Source organism: Pseudorca crassidens, chromosome 12 (genome assembly GCF_039906515.1).
Source record: "Pseudorca crassidens isolate mPseCra1 chromosome 12, mPseCra1.hap1, whole genome shotgun sequence".
Lineage (NCBI taxonomy): Eukaryota > Metazoa > Chordata > Mammalia > Artiodactyla > Delphinidae > Pseudorca > Pseudorca crassidens.
Window position 1 is genome coordinate 62,259,791 of NC_090307.1, and position 26,983 is coordinate 62,286,773.

At 38.6% G+C, this 26,983-nt stretch overlaps 1 protein-coding gene across 2 annotated transcripts in view; it reads left to right on the forward strand.

Moving 5' to 3' along the window:
* TWSG1 (twisted gastrulation BMP signaling modulator 1) overlaps positions 1 to 26,983 on the forward strand; it is a 34,748-nt gene that overhangs the window by 2,195 nt on the left and 5,570 nt on the right. For both annotated transcript variants that reach the window (XM_067699698.1, XM_067699699.1), the window contains exon 3: positions 19,346 to 19,445. In XM_067699698.1, coding sequence (XP_067555799.1) covers positions 19,346 to 19,445 — 100 coding nt within the window. The remainder of the gene's footprint in view (positions 1 to 19,345; positions 19,446 to 26,983) is intronic.

Here is a 26,983-nt window from a genome sequence, read left to right on the forward strand (position 1 = left end):
AATACACTAATTGTCTGTTCTAAGTAACAAGTTGCCCCAAACAGCAACTTAATGCAGTAAACATTTATTATTTATGCAGTTGCTGAGGGTTGGGAACCTAGGAGCAGCTGAGCTGGGGTATTCAGGGTCAGGGTTTCTCAAGGTTGCAGATGTTGGAGAATGTGCTTCCAAGATGATTGACAGTGATCTCTCTCTCAGCCATCAAGGCAAGCCTTTCTGAAGAGAAAAGTGAGGTTAAGTAATGGCTTAGTTTACAGAGCTATTAAGTGGCTGTGGAAGGTGGCCTGTGTTTGAACCCGAAGCCTGTGGCCTTTCCATACACATACTGGTTATTACTGTTCTTAAAGTTGCATTAATTAGTGGTGAACTTCATGTCTTACACAGCTGTTCTCTCTTTTCCCATCCTGTTAGACCGTCAGCAGTCTTGGGTCTGTATTTATTAGCCTCTCTTCCAGCTGTTGGCTAAGAAATTCAGTAACCACACATATTAGAATTCTGTATAAAGTACGACTCAGCTACCTCTTAGCTGTGATCCTGACATGAGAGCATTTGTAGGTACTAGAAGTGGTAATGATTTTTATAGATGAGAGGCATTATGTGCTGATTTGTGACATTTTGGTCCTCATTAATAGCTAAAATTTTGGGAAGCCTGGCCTTTATGTGAGTGTGGTGGTCACCATCTCATACTCTGTACCCTCACTTTGCATTTTAACCAAAACATTTAACTAGAGAGGTTGGTTGGTTAGGGTTAGGGTTTTCACTATGGATGTTTTTAAGCATAAATAGAAGAGGGAAGAGTATAATGAACAGCAGTAATAATCAGCAGTTACAGCCATCATTCACTCGGGGCTACCCTTGCTTCATCTCTGTTCCCCTGCACTGTTCACCCTATAGCTCTGTTTATTGTCAGTCAGACCCCTGATATTATTTTATCATAAATGTATTGTCTATCTCTGAAAGATAAGAACTCTTGAAAACATAGCTATTAGCACTTTAAAAATTAACAATAATTCTTTAATACCACGTAGTTTTATACATGGAAGTTTTTTTTAATTTTATTTTTATTGGCTGTATTGGGTCTTCATTGCTGCGTGCAGTCTTTCTCTAGTTGTGGCAGACGGGGGCTACTCTTCGTTGCGGTGCGCAGGCTTCTCGTGGTGGCCTCTCTTGTTGCGGAGCTCGGGCTCTAGGCGCGCGGGCTCAGTAGTTGTGGCGCACGGGCTCAGTAGTTGTGGCGCACGGGCTTAGTTGCTCCGCGGCATGTGGGGTCTTCCCGGACCAGGGCTCAAACCCATGTCCCCTGCACTGGCAGGCGGATTCCTAACCACTGCGCCACCAGGGAAGTCCCTACATGGAAGTTTTGATATGGCACGTCTGCTTAGGCTTGTGCTGGCTGAAAATTTGGTAGTTTTCTCATGAAGTCCAGCTTTGTGCTGTGGTCAGAGGTGAATCTGTGCCATTTCCCACGTTGTTTCAATGTATCTTCATTATTCATTATTGGAAATAAAGTCTCATAACAATTGCTATATTCATGTTTAGGTAGAAATTTACTTAAATCTCAAATTATTTTTTGACTCTCCAAGTCTGTAATTTCCATTATTCAAATAATTAAAAATTGGATTTTATTTGAAAGACCTTGCTTGATAAGGCAGTATTTAAAGAAGAAAACGTTTGGTTACTATCGATAAAAACTCTCAAAAGTTGTTGTTTGTTTTGCTTTTCAGTTTAAAATTCTGTAATACTTACAAAATGCTTCAAAAAGTAGAGTAAATATTAAGTGTAAAAACTGGAAAATCAGGTGAAGCTCCACCTGGTTGTTAAATGGTGATTTTAGTAAACTCATTGGAAAGAAGGTAGGACTCTTTTTTCTTTTCTTTTTAAACCACTAATTCACTGATGCAAACATTTCTGATTCCTGTTCCCTCAGAACTAGGAATCATCAAATCTTTTTCTGGAGTAGTAGAGACAGTGCTTCTGGTGCATAGTGGCAGGGTGCTTGGGGTTAAAATGATAGAGGTCTTGAGTATTGAGGGTTTTCTTGTTCATTTATTCCTAAGCACTTATGACATTGTGCTAAGCACTTACTGGACATTGCAGTGAAATGTGATTGGTTCTACCATTTACCTGGTTTTATGGACTCCGCTGATTATTTCACATCCTGCCCTTTACTCTCCTTGCATTCCCTCACTGTGGCTGTGTGACAAACCACCCCAAAGGTCAGTGGCTGGAAACAACAACAACGTTTATTTTGAGCATGAATTTGCATCCTGTGTGCTGCTTGGTAGGATAGTTCATCTGCACCACACAGCATTATTAGCTGGGGCGGCCTGAAGGCTGGCAGCTGAAATTACCTGAGGCAGTGCTGTCCACTAGAACTTTCTATGATGATAGAAATGGTCTACATCAGCCCTGTCAGGTACAGTAGAAACTAGTCACGTGGTTGTTAAGCACTTGAAATATGACTAGTGTGGCTGAAAAGCAGATTTTTAAATTTAATCATTTTAATTAATTTAAATTTAAACAGCTGCATGTGGCTGGTGACTGCTGTATTGGATATCACAAAGCTGGGCTAGGAAGATTCTTCGTTCTCTCTCTCTCTCACCCCCCCTGGCCCCCTTTCTCTCTCCCCTCCTTTCCTCTCTCCCTGTCAGTAGTCTCTTTGTATGACTTCTCCAGCATGCTGGCTTAAGACTAGCCAGATTCCTTATATGTTGTTGGCTCAGGACTTCCAAGACCATGTGTCTCACGAAACACAGCAGGGGAAGCTGTATTGCCTTTTATGGCCACACCATTGAGGTTATGTTGTTACTTCCATCATGGTGGTAGGCCCACCTGGATTTAAGAGGAGGGCACACAGGCCCCACCTCTGATGGAGGAGCATGAGTGTAACACTAAGGAGAGCTTAGTGGATGGGGTGAATGACGTGGCCATGTTTGGAAAATACAATCTGCCACATCTTCACTGTGACTTGACCGGCTGGGTGATCTCAGAGTTTCCTTCTAATTCTACATATTTCTAGAGAAAGCAACCAACTATTATTATGTGTTAAATATATATTTTTTTAATCAGAGTATCTCTATATGCCTATTCTGGACATTTAATATGAATGGAATCATACAGTATGTTGTCTTTTATGCCTGTCTTCTTTTATTGAGCATAATGCTTTCACAATTCATCTATATTACAGTATGTATCAGTACTTTGTTGTTTTATGGTCAAATAATATTGTACTGTATGGCTATGCCACATTTAATTTATCCATTCATCAGTTGATGAATGTTTAGATTGTTTCCACCTTTTGGCTATGCAAGTAATGGAGCTGTGGATATTTGTGTATAAGTTTTTATGTGGGTATCTGTTTTCATTTCTTTTGGGTATATACCTAGGAGTAGAGTTGCTGGGTCATCTTTTCTATGTTTAACATTTTGAGGAACCACTAAAGTATTTTCCAAAGTGGCTGTATACATTTCCACCACTGTGTATGCAGGTTCCAATTTTTCTACATCCTCACCAGCACTTGTTATAGGCATCTTAGTGGGTGTGAAGTGGTTTTGATTTGCATTTCTCTAACGACTAATGATATTGAGCATCTTTTCATGTGCTTATTGGCATTCATATATCTTCCTTGGAGAAGTGTCTATTCAGAACCAATGCCCATTTTTTAATTGGCTTATTGTCCTTTTATTGTTAGGTTATATGAGTTATTTATGTATTCTGGGTACAAGTCCATTATCAGATATATGACTTGCAAATAATTTCTCCCATTTTGTGGGTTGTCTTTTCACTTTCTTGATGGTATTATTTGCAACACAAAAGTTTTAAATTTTGATGCAGTCTTTTTTATTTATTTATTGTTGCTTTTGCATTTGGTGTTGTAGCTAAGAAACCATTGCCTAACTCAGGGTTATAAATATACTTGTCTATTTTCTTCTAAGAATTTTGTAGTTTTAGCTCTTATATTTAGGTCTGCAATTTATTTTGAGTTGATTTTTGTATATGGTGTTAGGTAGGGGTCCAAATTTATTCTTTTGTGTATGGATATCTAGTTGTCTCAGCATCATTTGTTGAAAATATTATTTTTTCCTCTGTTGAATTATCTTGACACTCTTGTTGAGAATTATTTGACCATAAATGTAAGAGTTTATTTTTGGACTCTCAGTTGTATTCCATTGATTTATATATCTATCTTTTTGCCAGTACCACACTGTCTTGATTACTGTAGCTTTGTGGTATGTTTTACAATCACAAAGTATGAATTTTCTAATTTTGTTGTTTTTCAAGATTTGTTTTTAATACTTTGGGCCCTTGCATTACCATATAAATTTTAGGGTCAGCTTGTTGATTTCTGTAATAAAGCCAGCTAGGATTTTTATATATAAATATATTTGACTTTATTAATTGGAGTAGTTTTTGGTTTACAGCAAAATTGAGCAGAAAGTACAGAAGGATCCCATATACTCCTTTCCCTTACACATACCCACTGTTTCCCCTACTATTAACGTCTTGCATTAGTTTGTACATTTGTTACAATTGGTGGACCAATATTGACATACTAGTATTAACTAAAGTCCACATTACATTACATTAGGGTTCATGCTCTGTGTTCGACAGTTCTATGGATTTGACAAATGTATAATGTCATATATCTGCCATTACAGTGTGACACAGAATTGTTTTGTTGCCCTAAAAATCCCCTGTGCTTCCACATGGCCTCTGCATCCCCCACCGCATTTTACTGTCTATATAATTCTGCTGTTTCAATATGTTATATACAGTTGGAGTTATACAGTATGTAGCCCTTCCAGGCTGGCTTCTTTCATTTAGCAGTATGCATTTATGGTTCCTGTATGTTTTTCTGTGGCTTGATAGCTTATTTATTTATATTCCATTTTATGGGTGTATCACAGTTTGTTTTCTATTCACTCATTGAGGGACATCTTGATTACTTTCAAGTTTTGCAATTAAGAATAAAGCTGCTACAGACGTCCATGTGCAGGTTTTTGTGTGGACATAAAATTTCAACTCATTTGAGTAAATACCAAGGAGCACAATAGCTGGATCATATGCTGAGAGTATGTTTACTTTTGTAAGAAACTGCCAGACTGTCTTCTAAAGTGGCTATACGGTTTTGCATTCCCACCAGCAGTGAGTGAGAGTTCCTGTTGCTCCACATCCGCACCAGCATTTGCTGCTGTCAGTGTTTTGAATATTAGCTGTTCTAATTGGTGTATATTGGTATCTCGTTGTTTTAATTTGCAATTTCCTAATGACATGTTGAGCTTTTTTTCATATGCTTTATTTGCTGTCTGTATATCCTCTTTGGTGAGGTGTCTTTATGTCTTTTGCCCATTTTTAAATTGAGTTGTTCATTTTCTTCCTGTTGAGTTTTAAGAGTTCTTTGTATCTTTTGGATTAACAGTCCTTTATCGGATGTGTCTCTTGCAAATATTTTCTCCCTGTCTGTGGCTTGTCTTCTTGTTTTCTTTTTCTTAAGATTTTTTTTTGATGTGGACCATTTTTAAAGTCTTTATTGAATTTGTTACAGTATTGCTTCTGTATTTTTATGTTAATGGTTTTTTGGCTGCAAGGCACGTGGGATCTTAGCTCCCCAACCAGGGATCAAACTTCACACCCCCTGCACTGGAAGGGGAAGTCTTAACCACTGGACCTCCCAGCAAGTCCCCTGGCTTGTCTTCTTAATCTCTTGACAGTGTCTTTTGCAGAGCAGAAGTTTTAAATTTTAAAAGTCCAAATTACCCATTTTTTCCTTTCATGGATTGTGCCTTTGGTATTGCCAGCTATGATTTTGATTGGGTTTACGTTGACTCTGTAGATCAATTTGGGAATTATTGCCATGTTAACAGTATTAAGTCTTCTGATTCATGAGCAAGGAGTGTCTTTCCTTTTGTTTAAATTTTTCTTTCATTTCTTTCAACAGTATTTTGTAGTTTTCAGCGTACAGGTCTTATACTTCTTTTGTTAGGTTTATTCATAGGTATTTTATTCTTTTTGATGTTGTTGTAAATGGAACTGTTTTCTTAATTTCATTTTCAGGTTGTTCGTTGCTTGTATGTAGTGTCGTAAATCTTAAATCTGTTTTCACCTTATTCTGCTTTTTGGGAGAGTTCCTTGACTTTACCTTTGAACCCTTTCTATTGAATTTTTAAATTTTAGCAATAACTTTAAAATTTTACTTCTTATTTTCTGCTTGTTAATTTTTCTTTTAACACTTTTACTTGTATTTGAATGCACTGTTTTCTCAGATATCCTGAGAATACTTACTGGAAGTTTTATTGATGGAGATGGAGGTGTCTCCACCCCTCACCTCCCCATTCTGTTACGTGGATTTCTCTTTCTTCCAAGATTATTTTTTTCTTTCAATTTATATCTCTTTCAATGCAGGAGGCTTTCCTCAAATGTATAGTGTTCCTTAGTTGTCCGTTATAGTTAGGAATGAAGCATAAAAGCTTGATTGGGGGCTTCCCTGGTGGCGCAGTGGTTGAGAGTCCGCCTGCCGATGCAGGGGACACGGGTTCGTGCCCTGGTCCGGGAAGATCCCACATGCCGCGGAGCGGCTGGGCCCGTGAGCCATGGCCGCTGAGCTTGCGTGTCCAGAGCCTGTGCTCCGCAATGGGAGAGGCCACAACAGTGAGAGGCCCGCGTACCGCAAAAAAAAAAAAAAAAAAAAAAAGCCTGATTGGGAGACTGTGTTTGTGGGGAGGGCTGACATACACAGACTGGAGGGTATCGCCTGAGGGGCAGGGAAGCCCTCGATGCTGGAGTGTGTTTTCTGCTCTGAGGCTGATCATTTCCTGCAGAGAAGTTTTTGGTTTGTTTGTTTTGAATGGCTGGTGTTCTTGCTGTGGTCTGGGTGGTGGTTGGTTGGTAGATGCTTGGTTCTTGTCTTTGTGCCCTAGTGTTGGGGGTTGCCTCTGTGGTCTGATAGAAACTTGAACTTTAGTGCCCTCTTTTATTCCTGTTCTCTTCAGTTGAGGAATAGATTGGCTATTGGCGTTTCATGTGCCAAGAACTGTCAGCTGGTGTCCTTAGGCCTCTTTAGTGCTTCTCTTAAAGGGGATCCCCAGAATTATATTCAAATTTGCAAATGTACTGTTTTCTAGGAGAAAAGTCCATAGCTTTCAGGAGGTTCTTAAAGTGGTTGATTGCCCTGAAAAGGTGAAGAATTGCTGGGGCTTTGTTTGCCATCACACTACTAAGTTATTAAAATTCCACTTTCACATTCAACAAAGTACAAGGCACGTTGACATTTTAGATGGCAATGATAGCTTTTCTCCTTAAACTTAGAGAAAAACATGCACAGAAATGAAGGTGGGAGATAAGAACTTTAAGAAAGTCCATGCTATAGAAGTGTAAAGAAACTTCCCTCCTAAGAGGGAGTTTAGCTTTTCTTTTAGTTATTTGGTTTGAACAACATCTGTAGTGTTGAAATGCTGTACTGTGAGGATAAGTTAGAACATTTGTTTATGTTGAGCCCTCCGCAACTCATGAAGTAACTAAATATAAAACATTTTCCCTGGAAGCTCAGGCTTGTGTAAATGTTTTTTACCAGCACAGTCATTCCTGCCTCTCCTACAAGTTGCTACGCAGAAGGGTGGTCCCTATGTAAATATTTATTTTGTGCTTCTGACAGGAAGGAAATGTAATTTTAACATCAGGAAAGTAATATTGTCATCTTGGTGTGTTCCTTTGCTCATATAATGAGTGGTTGAGCTGTCTTCTTTCAGGGGAAAAATGGTAAAACAGGATTTTGCTTTTAATAAGATCTTTACTTGTTTTTTCTTCTGCTTTTGTGAAAAGAGCATTTAAAATTTGAATCAATATTATGCTTCTACACCAGAAATCTCAAGACCCATTTTGTATTAAGAACTGAAAAACCAGGGCTTCCCTGGTGGCACAGTGGTTAAGAATCCACCTGCCAATGCAGGGGACATGGGTTCAAGCCCTGGTCCAGGAAGATCCCACATTCTGCGGAGCAGCTAAGCCTGTGCGCCACAACTACTGAGCCTGTACTCTAGAGCCCACGAGCCACAACTACTGAGCCCCGTGTGCCACAACTACTGAAGCCCGCACACCTAGGGCCCATGCTCTGCACGCAACAAGAGAAGCCACCACAGTGAGAAGCCCGTGCACTGCAACGAAGAGTAGCCCCCACTCACCACAACTAGAGAAAGCCTGCGCGCAGCAACGAAGACCCAATGCAGCCAAAAATAAATAAATTTTAAAAAATTATTAAAAAACAAAAACTGAAAAACTCCTTACTGATTTGTGAGTACTTTTAGCTAATATTTATGGTCATATTTAGGATGATGTAAACTTTATATTTCATGAAGATATTCAAACTTAGGTTCAGAGATCACTGATGCATTCTTTTAGCACTTTACTGGTTTTCTGAATATTTATTTAGCGCTTTTATATACTAAATCAACAGTCTGCTTTTTTTCTATTCTAAAAATTGATTTAACTACTAAAGAAATCTTAGATTATCTGAAATAAGTTGGGATTTCAAAGTAGTTTCTCATTAATAATTCTAGTTTTTTTTAATGTATTTTGTTTTAAGTTAAAAATATAAATAGTTCAGGTAACATCAGGAATTTCTTAATCACAGCAAACTAAAAAATTAACTTTCTCTTCCTTTTTGCTTAATGAGTGCTAATTAAATTCCATTTTAGTTTTTTTGCTACAGTTATCTTTTTTTTTTTTTTTTTTTGCGGTACGCGGGCCTCTCCCATTGCAGAGCACAGGCTTCCGGACGCGCAGGCTCAGCGGCCATGGCTCACGGGCCCAGCTGCTCCGCAGCATGAGGGATCTTCCCAGACCGGGGCACGAACCCGTGTCCCCTGCATTGGCAGGCGGACTCTCAACCACTGGGCCACCAGGGAAGCCCATACAGTTATCTTGATTTGTTACTCTACTAGTAATATTTTGGCATATAGTATACAATGTTCCCTCTTCCCTTTTATAAACACTACCTTATTTTCCTATAGTGTATCCTCTCTTTTTTCTGCTTCCCTGCTCTTAAAAGTTGTGACTCTAACTTATTTTTGTCCTGTTTTGCTTCAGTTAATACCTCATGAAAATCTCTGAAATTAATATCCCAAAGTAATGAGTTAGGGACATCCCTGGTGGTCCAGTGGGTAAGACTCCACGCTCCCAATGCAGGGGGCTGGGGTTTGATCCTTAGCCAGGGAACTGTATTCGGCATTCATGCTGCAACTAAGAAGGCTGCATGCTGCAACTAAGAGCCCACATGCTGCAACAAAGATCCTGCGTGCTGCAGCTAAGACCTGGTGCAGCCGAAATAAGTAAATAAATAAATAAACCTTAAAATAAAAAAAAGTAATGAGTTAGACCTGATGTAATTTAAGGGAAGAGTAAGTTTTGTTTCCCTTCAAATGTTAGCAGTTAGAATAGCTGATAAAGTTTATAAGTGGAGACTAAAATTTATTTTCACTGGCTGTTTCACCTGTTGAATTATTACATTAAAACAAAGATGAAGGGGACGTCCCTGGTGGTACAGTGGTTAAGAATCCACCTGCCAAGGCAGGGGACATGGGCTCAAGCCCTGGTCTGGGAAGATCCCACATGCCGCAGAGCAACTAAGCCAGTAGGCCACAACTACTGAGCCTGCGCTCTAGAGCCCACGAGCCACAACTACTGAGCCTGCGTGCCACAACTACTGAAGCCTGCATGCCTAGAGCCTGTGCTCTGCAACAAGAGAAGGCACCGCATTGAGAAGCCCGCACACAGCAACTAGAGAAAGCCCGCGCAGCAACAAAGACCCAGCGCAGCCAAAAATAAATAAATAAATAAAGTTAACCAAAAAAAAAAAAAGAAAAGAAAACAAAGAAGAGGGCTTCCCTGGTGGTGCAGTGGTTAAAAATCCGCCTGCCAGTGCAGGGGACACGGGTTTGAGCCCTAGTCCGGGAAGATCCCACATGCCACAGAGCAACTAAGCCTGTGCACTGCAACTACTGAGCCTGTGCTCTAGACCCTGCGAGCCACGACTACTGAAGCCCGGGCGCCTGGAGCCCATGCTCCTCAACAAGAGAAGTCACCACAATGAGAAGCCCGTGCAACACAAGGAAGAGTAGTCCCCGCTCACCACAACTAGAGAAAGCCCGCGCACAGCAACGAGGACCCAACACAGCCAAAAATAAAAACAAATAAATAAATAAATTTATTTTAAAAAACCAGAGATGAGGGGGACTTCCCTAGCAGTCCAGTGGTGAAGACTCTGTGCTTCCACTGCAGGGGGCACTGGTTCGATCCCTGGTTGGGGAACTAAGATCCCACAAGTCATGTGCCATGCCCTTCCCCCCAAAAAAAAGAAGACCAAAGATGAGGATTTCATTGGGACACTTGGAAGTTTTCAAATATAATTTTAATAGGGAGAATAGTAAAGTCCCTATTTACCCATCACTTAGCTTCACCAGTGGTCAGCATATGGCTGGTCCAGTCTCATCTCTACCTGCCCCTATTTCACCTCACCTGGATGATTTTAAAGAAATGCTTTGGGGTACTTTTGTAGTAAGTAGGATTAAAATTTTGTTACAAGGTTTATGTAAGAAATGGGTGTCGTTTGATATATTTTGGTAGATCATGTATGTACATGAACTTGTATGCTGATTTATTTAGCCAAAAGGATAAATTCTGTTTTCTGTATTATTTCACTTGTTTATATTATTTTCAAGGCAAACGTTTGAATTTATAAAGAACATGGTGATAAGATTTGGTTTAGATACTTCTGTTCCGAGTTTGAAAGTCTGTCTGATGGCTTCCTTAAAGAGTATTAATTTGTCAAAACAGATTTGTTGTAACGTAATTATAATTATGTTTATTGTTTTGAATAAAGGCTGATTGTTCGAGGGTGTGTTGTTTATATATTGGTTTTTAAATACCCATTTGACCTATGTAAGGGTTGTGAAAATAGTATCAGCACAGGTACAGTCTTGTTGGTTACCGATGCTTATACGGTGTTCATTTTCATAATTACCTTTGTTCTTACATTCCTGGGGGTTTTAGGTCAAGATATTATAAACACTTATAGTTTGTTTGATTTAATATTTAAGAAAATTAATTTGTGTTTTTGAGTGTGTTTTTTTTTTATTGTATGAAATTAAACTGGATCTTCAGAAGTCCTACTACTTAAATTTAAAATGTTTACTTGCCATTATAAAAATATTTTGTTCTCAAAGGAATCCACAAAATACATAGAAGTAGAAAAAGGAAACTAAATCATTTATAGTCCTGTTTTCTAAACACAGACTACTCTTAATATTTGATATAGTCCTTTTTAGGTTTTTATTCTTTGTTTAGGTGATTTTTAACAGCTAAACATAGAAAAAAGGTTGTATATTATATATACAGCTTTCACATTTTGCATTTTTCACCAGCATTGTTTTATGTTTCTTTGTTTTTAAAAAAAGTATGTTAGTTTAGAGAAGTTTAGTTTTAGCTTGAAAGTAAAATAGAGAAATATATTTTCTGAACTATCTTCTGCACTGCTTTCTTTAATAACAGTTAACATTTATATAATGCTTTATGTTTTTCAGTTCAGATTTGTTAAAATAATAAATTTATGGACCACAGTGTACCATACTGGTCCTTCAGAGATGAGATGAGGTATTCCCTAATCTCCCAAAGCATTTTTGGGGTCAGATTTATTGAGGTATAATTCACATACAGTATATTTCACTCTTTTTAGGTGTACATTTCTATGATTTTTGATAAATGTATGCTCATGTAACCACTACCACAATCAAGATAGGGAATATTTTCATCACCCTTAAACGTCCCTTCGTGCACCTAGGGAGTCAAGACTAGCTTCCTCCCCAGCCTCAGTACTTCTCCACCACTGATTGATTTTTGTCCCTATGATTTCACCTTGTCCAGAATGTCTTAGAATCGTATGTTGTGTAACCTTTTGTGCCTGGCTGACTTCTTTCAGTTATAATGCTTTTGAGATTGACCCATGTGGCTGCGTGTCTCAGGGTCTCCTTTCCTTGGTCTTGCTGAGTAGTAGTCTGTTGTGTAGATGTACCCCATTTCTTCATCCATTCACTAGCTGATGGATGTGGCTTGTTTCCAGTTTTTGGTGATTATGAATGAAGTTATTTACTTCCATGTATAGGTCTTTGTGTGGATGTATGTTTTCATTTCTCTTGATTAAATACCTACGAGTAGGATTGCTGGATCACAAAGCATCTGAAAAGCTGAGATTTGGTGTTACATGCTGCAGTTTACGGGCCAGGACTTGAATCCAGATTCTGTAAATCCAAGTCATTTGCTGTCTGCTAGACTATAATGTTGTTTTCAGTGGTGATATTTCCCTGTTTTAACAACATTGCTAACAAATCTCTCAGATTTTGGCAACAGTTAAAGAATGGAGATATTTATCAGCAACTTTACATCAGAATATAAATAAAAATTTCCCTCAAGTTACTAGTTTCCATCTCTGACCTGGAAATTTGGAAGTTTATAAAATAAATTTTAACTCTTAAAATCTAGGCTTAGTCTTAGATGAATAATTACCCCCCCATTTATTTTGCATGGATTAAGATCTCACCAGAACCTTAGATGTATAGAGAACAAGATTTTCCATTAAAATTGATTTAATAATTATATAAAATCTGTCTTCTGGCATAAAAAAATTGAAATTCTTTGTCATATTCAAGATTTTCAATAATACAAATGTAAAATACTTTTTTTTAAATTTATTTTTGGCTGTGTTGGGTCTTTGCTGCGCGTGGGCTTTCTCTAGTTGCAGCAAGCGGGGACTACTCTTTGTTGCGGTGCACGGGCTTCTCATCGCAGTGGCTTTTCTTGTTGTGGAGCGTGGGCTCTAGGCGCACAGCCTTCAGTAGTTGTGCCACTCGGGCTCAGTAGTTGTGGCTCGCAGTCTCTAGAGCACAGGCTCAGTAGTTGTGGCGCACGGGCTTAGTTGCTCCGCGACATGTGGGATCTTCCTGGAGCAGGGTTCGAACCCGTGTCCCCTGCATTGGCAGGCGGATTCTCAACCACTGTGCCACCAGGGAAGTCCCTTCATATAAGTTTTTAAAGCAAATTGCCAAATTATCTCTAAATACTCACTCTGGTCAACGTAGGATAGCTCAAATGTATAAACTTCTGTTTTCTATTTAGTATAATATTATAATTTTTTCCACCATAAATGTATTGAACGGTGTGATTACACTTTAAGAACATCTAGCGTGGTACTTCACGATCCACGTCACTCTGGCTCTGACACGCGGAAGCAGTGGTGGCAGGAGCAGCCCTGTGGCAGAAGATCTGACGTCGGAGCCCAGTTGGGCTGGATCACTGACCCATCCCTTCCAGCCTTTCATCTGTACCAGGAGCAGCGCCCATACTTTTTCCCTGGGACTTCCAGACCAGGGAGGCAGATGATGCGATCATTAACTGGCCCAAGCAAAAAAAAGAATTAAGTATTAAATCCCAGCACACTGGTTTTGCAACTCTTGCCATTGATACTTATTTTACCTTTACAAACAATGATTAAACTTTGGCAATAGCACTTGTAATTGTATTCAGGTACTGAGAGTGAAAGATATAATAGTGCCTTTGATTAAACAACCTGAAGGGTTAGCTAAGTTTAATTATGGGCTCATTCTTTCTAAGAAAGTAATAACTATAATTATTGAGATGCTAAATTAATAAGAAATAAGCTTTATATTTCTCATCTCATTGTTTAAAAAGCAGCAATAGCTATCCAAAACTGGGGTCAAATCTCAGCCACTTACTAATTGAATGATGTACAAATTCATCACCTTATATGAAAATGAAGGTGAATAATACCTTGATAAAGGCTTTATGAGCTCCAAGATAATGCATATAAAACACTTAGCACAGTGCCTGTTAATGTTACATAAAACCCACTTAGGAACTTTGGGGGAGGCTGTGGTAGCAAATAAGTGGAGACACTGGATCCACCTTTCTTCTGTGAACGCTGTGTTTGCTTGGGATCCCACGTTCAGCCGACTGAGCAGTGCTCGAGGTTAATCATAGGAAGGTTAGTGAATTACGTAAACAGCCAGTCCACACAGGAATCCCACATCTCAGCACAACCCTCTTTCTAGTTAATACGGAAGACTTTGGAGTAATAGTGACATGGAATATAATAATGACGTTTCTGAAGGCGGTGATACAGAATGAGAACATGGACAAGCTGTGAAAGAGATGAAGTATTTAAGGCCTGCTTCTGAACTTTGGTACATAATATGTTCCATTATGGAGCCGTTATGTTGACAGATTTTTATTGATACAATAGGGAAATACTTTTTAAATCAGGAGAGTGCGCCATCATTATTTTGTTAGAAACACATAGGAATTTACCGAAGTGGGAGGGACCTGGGTGCTTTTTCCTTCTACTCTGGTAGATTTTTTTCAAAGTCTTATGATTTAAAAAAAAAACTCTTAAAAATTTAAAGCATTCCTTTTATGTTGACTCTAGCCTCTTTAGCAAAGCCTTTCTAGTTATAGAAGATTCATTTATGTTCTCATAAATAAAACAACTAAAGTAAAGATTTCTTTTTAAGTGTCCTGAAGAAAAGATTCTACTTAATTTAAATGGAGTAATTTTTTATGTTTTTCTGTGATCCTTGATTCTTCATAGTTACGTTTTGGTGTGTTTTTTTTCTCTTGTATTTCCAGTATGTGACTTCAAAGCACCTTAAAAATTTTTTTTTATATTTAGAAGCATTCTTCCCAACCATAGTTTGCTAGCTGTCAAAAAAATTAAAATGTATTTCCAAATGTGTTTATGACCAAACTTATTTAATAGTGTGATTCTGAAGTACACATAAAGTGAATAGAAAATAATGGATTTCTTGATGAGCTACACGTTTGTTATTCATAATTATTTACACATAGAAATTCATTGTTTCCTTTCCTTTTTTGACTTGAGAACATAGAAACAAAACAAATTTCCACAAATTTTTTCTCTTTAGATTTGCAGTGAGGTTTCTGAGATCCAAAATGCCATATGTTAACTTTGCCTGTGTATTATTTTTCTCCTGGAAATTGAGAAGTTAAATGTGTAATACTGGCTAAAAAGTTTGTTTGAGGAGCTCGTTTTCATTATTTTCCAATCTCCTGGAAAGAATGCTTGCGTGAGTTTTGAAGAATACAGATTGTTTGGTACATTTTTTTTTTTTTTTTTTTTTTGCGGTACACGGGCCTCTCACTGCTGTGGCCTCTCCCGCCGGAGCAGAGGCTCCGGACGCGCAGACTCAGCGGCCATGGCTCATGGACCCAGCCGCTCCGCGGCACGTGGGATCCTCCCGCACCGGGGCACGAACCCGTGTCCCCCTCATCGGCAAGCGGACTGTTAACCACTGCGCCACCAGGGAAGCCCTGTTTGGTACATTTTGAAGCTTATTTACTCTCTGAAATCTCATAATTTATGAAATCAAATTGACTTTATTAAGACAGATTTTTCATTCTATTTTGTAGTAAGATGGAAAGAAAATATTAGTTGGCATCCAACCAGTTTTAGCAGTAATTTTTACCAATGAAGTCTTAACCTGGATTTTTGTCTGTTTAATGGTATAGTAATAAAGCCTGTGTTTCAGTCATTTCTCCCATGTCTCGGCTTCCTAGAGCTTCTCACTTTGTATTCTATCAGTAAATTAAAAGTCATTAAGCATGTTACTTCAGTGCATTGTTCTGTCACACTGACATGTAAAAGTACAGGATAGGCATCTATTAAGAGAGTGTGAAATACATTTAATCTTAAGGGGTAGATAAGGCAAGTTCAAGTACCTTTTAATAGTCTGAGTTTTAACCTTCCATTAGTTAGCAGTCATCTGATGTTATCGTCCACCCTTTCATTCCAGTTTAAAACACCTCACAAAAACCTGACACTAAAGGTAGAATGAATGCTTTAAAGACTCAGATTTCTCTAATGTCCATTAAATCGACATTCATTTTAAAATTATTTAGCATAATATACAGTAATTCATTTAACAGGCTACCATTTGAAAGCTGTGATAGGAAAAAGGAGAGACTTATTCTTTGAATAAATTTGTTACTTTCCTAATATGTTTCTCCTGAGCTATGTAGATAATGTAAATTTACACAAGATAGTAAAGGAATATTTTCTATGGATAATGTAAATTAAAATTTAAAAAAAACTTTATTTCTTGTGACTAAGTTGCAACCTTTTTAAAACTTAAGAGCAGGGCTTCCCTGGTGGCGCAGTGGTTGAGAGTCCGCCTGCCGATGCAGGGCACACGGGTTCGTGCCCCGGTCCGGGAAGATCCCACATGCTGTGGAGTGGCTGGACCCGTGAGCCATGGCTGCTGGGCCTGCGCATCCGGAGCCTGTGCTCCGCAAAGGGAGAGGCCACAACAGTGAGAGGCCCGTATACCACACACACACACAAAAAAACTTAAGAACAGAAAGTATCAATATCCTTAACTCTGATGGTATTTTTTTTTAAATGTGTACTAAGAAAATGTTCTCTCACTCCAAAGACGACAGACAGGTTTTTATGGAGCAACAAGTCACAACATACAGCTTTGGCAGCTCTGTTTTTCTAAATTTCCAAGTAAGTTTGAGACGGTGTGAATCAGGCATCACCAGTTTTATGATGAAGCACCTGTACTTCTCAGGAAGGCCATGCCCTTTTAGTCCCTCTCTTTCCATCAGGCCTAGCAAGGTTACTCAAGGTGTGCATTACATGCATGTGGCCCGAGTATAGAATTCCATGTACTAAAATATTATAATTTACATATATTAGGTCACAGCTATATACTGACATCAAACTAATGAATTAGAGCATAGCACAAGTGTTTTTTTTTGGCCATGCCACACAGCTTGCGGGATTTTAGTTCCCTGACCAGTGATCAAACCTGGGCCCCCTGCAGTGGATTGTGGCGTCTTAACCACTGGACCACCAGGGAATTCGCAGCAAGTGTTGATTCTTGAAAGTGCTGTGTAATTGTGTAATAGCTAGGGGACTTTTTGAGAAAAGGAATTAAATGTCAGTGTTGCTATATCTGATAAGGGGTTAATATCCAAAATATATAAAGAACTCATACAACTCAATAGCAAAAAAAAAATAGAATCCAATTTAAAAATGGGCAAAGGACCTAAATAGACATTTTTTCAAAGAAGATATATGAATGGCTAACAGGTACATGAAAAGATGCTCAATATCGTTAATCATCAGGAAAGTGCAAGTCAAAACTATAGTGTGCTATCACATCACACCTGTTGGAATGGCCATGATGGCCATCATTAAAACGATAAGAGATAGCAAGTGTGGGTAGGGGTGTAGAGAGAAGGGAACCCTTGTGCACTGTTGATGGGAATGTAAATTGGTGTAGCCACTGTGGAAGACATTTTGGAGGTTCCTCAAAAAATCAAAAATAGAACCATCACATGATCTGGCAATTCCACTTCTGGGGATATATTCAAAGGAAGCAAAAACCTAGCTCCAAAAGGTATCTGCACCCCCATGATCATAGCAGCATTACTTACAATAGCAAAAATATGGAAACAACCTAAGTTTCCACTGGTGGATAAATGGATAAAGAAGTTGTGGTGTATGTATATAATGGAATACTCTTCAGCCATAAAAAATGAGGAAATCCTACCATTTGCAACAACATGGATGGACCTTGAAGGAACTATGCTAAGTGAAATAAGAGCAAAAAATCCCCAACAAACTCATGGAAAAGGAAATCATACTTGTGGTTACCAGAAATGGGGTCATGGGGAGGGGGAATTGGAGGAAGGTGGTCAGCAGGTACAAACTTGCAGTTATAAGATAAGTACTAGGGCTGTAATGTACCACATGATGACTACAGTTACTACTGCTATATGATGTATAGGAACGTTGTTAAGAGAGTAGATTCTAAGAGTTCTCATCACAAGGAGAAATATTTTTTCTTTTCTTTTTATTTTATCTATATGAGATGATGGATGTTAACTAAACCTATTGTAATCATTTCACAATAAACGTAAATCAAACCATCATGCTGTACACCTTAGACAGTGATGTATGTCAATTATTTCTCACTAAAACTGGAAAAATATCAGTTTGCAAAAAATTATGTCATATTAGAATGATTGATTATCTCCAGTCGTCTAGAAACATAATAAGATGAATTTAATAGGGATAAATATTATGTGCATGTTTAACTTTTTAAAAAAATATACAATATCTCATCAACCAGGGAAAGCCAACTGAGCCGTGTGGCCACGGAATTTCCCTTTAGGTTGGGTTTGTTTAGCAGTGACTCTCTGGTGGCCAGGGGAGGGGCAGAGGGAAGGCTAAAGGAATTACCTTGAAGCTTCATGTACAAAGCAAGCCATGTTAATTAGTTTTCGTGCAGTAACAAACCATCCCAAAGCTTCCTGACTTGAAACAATAACTGTTTATTTTGCTCTTGTTTCTGTGGGTCAGCAATTTGGCCTCTATCAGCTGGGTGGGTTTTCTGGGCTCATTCTTGTGTCTGTTGTCAGCTGCTGAGTTGGTTGGAGGCTGGCCGAACTGGGATGGCTTCAAGATGGACGGACTTATCCATGTGGCCCTCTCCCTAGCTTCACATGGCAGCTGGGCAAAGTTCTAAGAGAACAAGTGGAAACACTCCAGACCTCTTGAGGCCCAGACTCAGAACTGACACTAAACCACTTCCACCAAATTCTGTTGGTCAGAGCAAGTTTCATGATCCCTTCCATTCAAGGGGTCTGGAAATAGACCCTGTCTCTTGATCAGAGGAGCTGCAAAGAGGGTGACATGGGGAGGGGAAGAATCACTGCCTTCTTTGTAAACAGACTGCCACGCCAAGCACACTGTTTCAGTATATTGTAGATCAATGAAAATAGTTTTTAAAACATGCTTTTATTCACACTTTACATATTGAGAAACCACAACTCCCACTACAGGTCGGCTGGCCATGCATTTAGATTAATTTGGACAGTGAATCTAATAGCTGGAAAGTAAGTTTTGTTCTTATGCTGAATTATTTGTTGAGGTAGTATGGGGGGTAAAGTTATGGGTTATAAAGTAAAATGTTTTCATTTTGTTTCAAAATAAGATAAAAGGATCCAAAATGTGTTTTCTGAATGTGTCCAAAAGAAAATCTAAATCTACTTAGATCTAGTAGTACTTAAATGTAAATCTATCTACCTTGTAGATATTTATGTTCCTACAAATAGTTAATGATGTTGAATTAAAAAATTGTGCCAAGAGTAAATTACTATAAACGTAAATATTATGGAGTTTTTATGCTGCAGAAAATTAACAATTTTAAATATAATTATTTGGAATTTAAAATTTGAACATCTGTCTCATTTCTAGGAGCTCTGCCAGTGCCGACCTGGAGAAGGAAATTGTTCCTGCTGTAAGGAGTGTATGCTGTGTCTTGGGACGCTTTGGGATGAGTGCTGTGACTGTGTTGGTAAGTTGACATACAGTAAAGTTTCTTAATATTTCACATCACAGAATCCTTTACTTTAACAGACTTTAAATAATATAAATGTATTTTTTGTGCCTAGACTAGGTTTTTTATAAGATACTGTAGGTGTATAGAACAATATATTATTGCATTTGCTTGTATTTAATAGTATTTACATATATATGTATTTTTATAGAAAAGGTCTGGGAGGAAATTAAAAGCTCTTATTCTTGGGAAGTAGGAGTGGAGGAACAAACAGGGTTTTTTTACTTTTTCATTTTTGTACTGTTGATATATATATGTTTTTAAAAGCCATGCAAATTAAATTAGATTATTTTTTTTAATGAGAGGGGTCAGGGCGGGGGTGGTTTCGGGGGGAGTCGGGCTTGGCAGAGAGCAGAGTTGTTTGTTTGTTTGTTTGTTTGTTTTTCTTTTGTCTGCACATGTGGGATCTTAGTCCCCAACCAGGGGTTGAACCCGTGCCCCCTGCAGTGGAAGCGTGGAGTCTTAACCACTGGACTGCCAGGGAAATCCCCTGTTGATATTTTTTTATAAGAAGTATGTGGTATTGTCACAAGTAAAAATAGGTACTTAGCATAATAAAACTAGACTATCTTCATTTATATACGACTTCATTACAAAGATCCTTGAGAAACCAAAAGCTGTTTTAAGGGCTTTCTGAGGAACAGTCTCTAAGATATATTACGTAAAAAAAAAAGCAAGGTGCAAGAGTATGTTTATAGAATGCTATCGTTTGCGTTTTGGAAAGAAAATTTACGTGGACAGACTGTTGCTGGGAGAAACACTCATCCTCTCTCTGACCAGTTAACTCTTTGACCCTTTAAAACTGCAGTTCAGCTGTCCCCTTTTCTCAGAATCCTTCCTCATTTGACTGAGATAGGATCCTCTGTGCTATAAAGAGAATCTGTTTCTCTTTTCTGATTTTCTCTTAAGAGTAACAGCCATAGCTCATTCATCTTTGCTGTCCAGCATATTCCTCACATCCTGTGGTTTTTAGATCTAGATCTCTACCCTCAGGCTTTGTTTTGGGTATGTGTGTGTTTGTTTTGTTTTTACTTTTCCAGATGTACACAAAAATAGAGAGCACAGTGAACTACTGTGTACCTGCGCCCCAGCATCAAGGCCATACCTGTTCCACCCGTCATCTATGTGTCTATCCCTGCCTGTTTTGGTTGGATGACTATAAAGTAAATAAATAGTTTTACTACAACTCCAAACTACTTTAGTTATTCATCTCAAAAAGAGAGTAAATTTCCTTACATAACACAATGTCAGTACCACATGATTAACATGATTAACAATACTTCCTCAGCATCTAATACCCGGTCCTACTCAGATTGCCCTAGCTGCCTAAAGGTTGTTTATAGTTGTTTTAGTCAAAGCAAGATCCAACAGAGTCCACTTAGTATATTTAATTGTTAGATTTCTTTTATTGTTCCTCCTCCCCTCATCACCTTTTAAAATTCCATTGACTTGTTGTAGGAACTAGTGAGTTGTGATGGAAAACATGCCACTTTCTGGATTTGCCTGATTGCTTCCTGTGGTTATTTAACTTGTTACCCTGTCCTCTCTGTCTCGTGTAGGTCTAAAGGCTGATCGGACTCAGGTTTAGTTTTGGGAGGTGAGGTGCAGTGTACTGTGTCCCCATTAATAATATCTTGTTGTCCCGCTTTCAGTGTTGCTAAAATTGGTGGGTGGGTTCAGATGGCGAAGGTTTGACGACTTCATGGTGAGTCCCCACCAGTCTTTCACCCAGTGGTTCCACCCATGGCTTTTTTATATATATTTGGCGTTTTAATCAGTTGTTGTCATTATTATTATTTTTTGCTCAAATTGTCCCATCTTTGGTTAGTAGGAGCCTCTTCAACTTGGCTCTTGAGTCTTTTTGACATGACTTCTGTCATCTTTGTTGGTTTCAGACAGGCTGTCCCGGGCTCATCTCATAAATATACATCATATACATCTTATACATTTATATCTGTTGTACAAAACATTCACTTGTTACATAAAACATTAATGCGTCTTGTTTTTTCTTTTTTCTTAATTGAATGTTCTGGAATTTCTTCCACATTAATATCATTTTTTGGTAGCTACCTAAAGCCCTGTTGTCGGCAGTAACACTTTATATACTCATTCATCCCTAGGTGGACATGTAGTTGCTTCCAGTCTTGTACCATTACAAATAATAGTATGATGAATAACCTCGTATAGATAGTCAGTTCTGTTTAATATTGCTAGATGTTGTCAAATTCTCCTTCCAAAGGGGTTTATCGTTTGCATTCCCACCAATGAGGCACATCTCTTCATCTCCACTGGTATCACCCTAGACCAATTCTCCAGCAGATTTTGACTGGACTTGGAAACACTGTATTTTGATGGATTTTGAACTTCTTCCACTCTCCTTCAGAAACTCCAACTCCTTTAAAACACATTTTATTGGATTTTTCCATCTCTTATCCCTCCCTTTGCCTGTTATCTTTGTATCCTCAGTCACTTCCCCCTCATTTATTAATAGCTTCAGTACCTGAATCAACGTCTCACTTCCACCACTAGACCCACTTGCCCCTTTCGATGGTTCCAATGTGCGCATTGAAGATCCACCCTGGCCTTTTGTTCCTAGGCCTCCTTAGTGATGATGGTTTTTAAATCCACCCCACCGTCATTTACCCAACCCGTAGGTTGGTGCTTAATTCCCCTCTTTCCTCACATCCAACATCCAGTTCAAACCAAACGATCCTCTGTTGCACTTTTAAAATACGACGTGTGAGAGGCACATTTTAAAGATGCAATAGGGGATTGATCAAACAAGATAGGGCAGAAGACCAAGAAAGAGGAAAACATGGGTTGAAGGAAACAATAGCTTTAACCGGGAGTTAAGGATGGTTGTAGAATGATAACTGTTCTTTCATATGATGGTCAGTCAGGTACAGCCGTAGAGGAGACACAGGAGAAGCTGAGGAAACAGCTTTCATCATGCTCCCAGGTCTCAGGGAGGGGTCACTGCATGCCACGCAGGGTCCCAGGGGAAGCGCCAGGTTTTGGTCAAGTGGGAAAGACAGGAGCAGAGGAAAGTGTTGGCAGTCTTCTTCTGGGGTTTCTGCAGGAAAGGCAGCGTGGGGCAGGGCAAGCAGTGTAGAAGTGGCTAGTCTGAATAATTTTGGTGGACTCTAAGCTGTAGGGGTGGTCCCTAGTTGTCTGGTACATGGCCCCAGGATGGTGAAGGCAGAGGAATATATTGCCTCCCGGGGTGTACTGGCCAGAGAGAGGAGGTCTGGCTCTGCATTGGTTAGTTTGCTGGATCCAAGAATTGCCTACCCCAGGAGGGGCAGGCTCTCTCCCACCAGAAAGGCCTTTTCTGTATTATACAGAAGATTTAAAGCATCAATGATACAGAGACCTAGGAGACAACTAGCCTGACCAAAGCAAGAAGTGAGGGTTCTGAGGGGCTTATCTCTGAGAAGGAACTGAGTTCCACAGGATATCAAGCATGTACTTGAGAAGCAGAATGATTTTTCAAGATATGCTGAAAGTTTATGTATGGTCCTCAAGAAAAGAAACTTCCAAGCATAGAAATTCCAAGAAAAAACAAAAGTTCAACAAGAAAATATTAGTCCATAAAGGAATTAAATATAGCAGTTCGTTTTCTATTATGAAAATTTTCACACATACACAGAAGTGAAGAGAATAGCATGATGATTCCTATATACCTGTCACCTACTTCAGCAGTTGTCAAGAATATGCCACCTTTGTTTCATCTATCCTTTTTCATTCCTTTCTCTTTCTTTGTGTGAAAGTGTTTAAAAAGCAAGTAACATTGTGGTAACCTAAATGGGAGGAGAGTCCAAAAGAAAGGGGATATCCACATGTGTATGGCTGATTCATTTTGTTGTGCAATGGAGGCTAACACAACATTGTAAAGCAACCATACTCCAATAAAAATTAACTTAACAAAAAAAGCAAGTTAGGGGCTTCCCTGGTGGCGCAGTGGTTGGGAGTCCGCCTGCTGATGCAGGGGACGCGGGTTCGTGCCCCGGTCCGGGAAGATCCCACATGCCGCGGAGCTGCTGGGCCCGTGAGCCATGGCCACTGGGCCTGCGCGTCCAGAGCCTGTGCTCCGCAACGGGAGAGGCCGCAGCAGTGAGAGGCCCGCGTACCACAAAAAAAAAAAAAAAAAGCAAGTTAGAAACAGTAAATAATTTTTACTCCTGCATTTTTCAATATCAATCTCTAAAGTAAATACAGACACTTGCCTTTTTAATCATAATGCCTTATGACACCTAACAAAATTAACAATAATTTCTTTGTTTAATCTAAAATTCAGTTCATGATCACGTTTCTCCTGATTTCTCAAAAGTGTGTGTATAATTAATTTGTTCAAGTGGATCCAGACAAGGTCCTTGTGTTATATCTGGTTGCTGCGTCTGAGTCCTCCTTTAATCCAGACTGGCCCTCTCTTTTTTTTCTGATGCCATTTGACATACTGAAGAAATAGTATCAGTTTTCCTGTAGAATATCCCACATTCAGGATTTGACTGTTTGCTTCCTTGAGATACCATTTAACCGTATTTCCAGTAATTTGGAGCTAATTATGAAAGTTTGGTTAGATTCAGGTTTAATCATTTTTTGCCAAGAAGACCTCATAGATAATGGTTTTCAATATTTTATGGAGTTCAAAGAAAAGTTCATTTCATCTTGAAATTAGAAATATTTTCCTTTGGTTGTGTGACATTGGACAAGGAAATTCTATCACAGTATCTGTTCTGCAGTCAGCAGTGTTCATGGGGTCATGTGAAGATAGCTGCTGTTTGCTGGTTTTCAACGTTCAGAATCAGTGTTTAATAAGACAAGAAGATTTCATTATGCGTAGGCAACAGAATGTGTAATAGTTATAAAATTTGTTGATGTCACAGGAGAAGTTGGGTAGGGAACGTGGAAAGGGCAACAGTATCCTTATCTGCAAATGAGGGAATGAAGCAACGTGGAATAAAAGTGAGAAGTTTAAGTGTATTTAAGATTACAAAAGAAACAAATAATAGTATTAGAATAATATAATTATTAGAAATATGGGAGAGAGATGGGGTTAGTATAAATGAACTTAATCTTCATTTTTCATGTAAGAAGATTAATAGGCAATGTCTATGGTTGTTTTTACTGCTAGTTATACATTAATCATTTTTACTTAAATTCTTTTAGCAGTAACCACCAGAGAAACTTAGAACAGACTTTAAAAGTAGCTGTGTATGGGGAGTGCAGTTCCGGGTGGGAGGAGGGGAAAGGAATGCTCTTTTCATTGTAAGCTCCTCTGGACTCTGTTGTTGCTGTCTAACCAGCACACTAAAAGAAAGGAATAACTCTTTTTCCCCTTAGTCTTAATTTCTACCCTTAAAATGTGGTTTCATTGAGTAAATTCTAGCTTGACATATCCTTAGTTTTCAAATGTATGATGAAACAGGTCAGATTTATAAAAGAATTAAGCACAGATTTTAAAACCCCTTCGTATTTAGTTGTTGTAGACCAAGAACACAATAGTCATGAATTCTGGCTCACTGAAAGAAGTCGCATCGGGATTCTGGGCGCTTAAAGGATTTGAGATGCTTGCCTTTTCAGTTGTTGCCATTTGTTTCCTGGTTTTTGGCCTCCCAGGCTGTCATGTGCAGAGCCAATTTCTTGAAAAATTTTAGTATAATTAGTATGTAAAGTTCGGTAGTGAAACAATGCCACAAAGGAACAAACTTTCTCAAGAAAATGATAATGAAGAGAAGTGAGAGCTTCCAAAATAAACTTTATAGTCAACTAAACAAAAGCTCCCTAACAATGGTAAGCTTCAGGGCAGTGGTGAGATGCTTCCCAGAAAGGTTTAAATTATGGGTGGTTAGTAACTCCAACCAGAAAGTGATCCATTTTACATAGTGAAAATGGACAACTAAAGAATTTCCACAAAATTGAAAAGGTTACTTTTACTGAGCAGGATAACTTCCACACTTCATTCGAAGAGCAGATTCCATGGTTCACCACCCTTGAAAGAATGCAGAACCTGAAGAGTGCTTTAGTGTGGAAATAGAAACAGAATCCGCTTGCCTAGGAGAACCTCTAGTGATGACCTCTGGACAAGAGCCTAATTAAAAAGAGAAGATAGATAAAAATTTTATGATGATACCACGGAAACATATTGCCTAGCAACTGTTTACTTCAGGCTTCCTGGTTTTAATGCAGTGTATTGAGATTTAAATGAAAAATGCTTTTGGCCTAAGTTTGTTAAATGCACAAAACTCCAAAAAAGTTTGTTGTTTTTTTTTTTATGTAATGGAATCCCAGGATATGAGCACTGAAGTTTTTTCAAAGCCTCAGTAGATGTTGAGTTTAGCTCTTCTAACAGTTGGACTCGTTTCTTCGCCCTTTCCTCTCTAATTACTGGTTTTTATTCATTATAGAGTCTGGCAGAAGAATATATTATGTATGTTTGCATAAAATAAGTATTCTAAGTATTGTTTGCTTTTCAGTGGCACTTAAAGATTATTTCTAGAATGTGATTATTAGAGCAGTGGACACAAAATCAGGCTGAATCATAATCTTGTCTCTAATCCTAGATTATATAACATTGGACAAATTATTTAACTTATCTGGACCTTTTTCCTCTTTTGTGAGTAAAGGAGTCCGATTTGACCATTGAATCTGTGATTCTGTCACACAATCTAAATCATAAAAGTTGAGGTATATTGAAAGATATTACAAATGGTATGCACAACCTGTTATCCTCAGCTCTTGCCTTGTTCCTTAAACTAACAAAATGTGGAACACACATGAGAGAGTTTTTCCTTTTCCCTAAATTTATAAAGTACAGGAATTTATAAATTTGGTATAACTTTTCAAACTCTTAATGTGAGGAAAAGGAAAAACTTCATATTAGACCTAGTAGTTGCTAAACAAAAATGAAACATAATATAGCTTTTAAAAGTGAAATGTTCACAAAAGGAAATCCAGAGGGTTCTGTTTCAGTTATTATTGCTAGTAAACAACCTACCCCAAAACATAGTGGTTTAACACAGTAGTAATCATTTAGTTAGCTCACAGAACTGCATTTTGGGCGAGGTTCTTTGGGGTCGCTCCTTTCTGCTCCACGCAGTGTCAACCGGGACAGCTCGAAGGCTGGGGCTCATTAAACATTTCCACAGCTCTCTCCTTTATAGAAAAACTCCTTGGAAAAGTTTTCTATAGTGACTAATTCTCTTCTGCTATTTTCTCTTTTAAAAATAATTTTTTTTAATAATTCGTTTTGAAACAATTCAAATGTAGAGAAAATTTGCCAAAAGGGTAAAAAGACTCCCCAGTTATTAACATTTATTGCATTTGCTCCGTTGCTTGGTACCTCTGGCTCTCGCCCTCTCCCTCCCCCCTGCCCAACACACACACACACTCGCACACTCATGGGCACACACTCCCATGAGACTCTTTTTTTGAAACTTTAGAATAAAAGCAAGCTTTACACACAATGTCCCATCACTGCTAAACAACCTTGATCT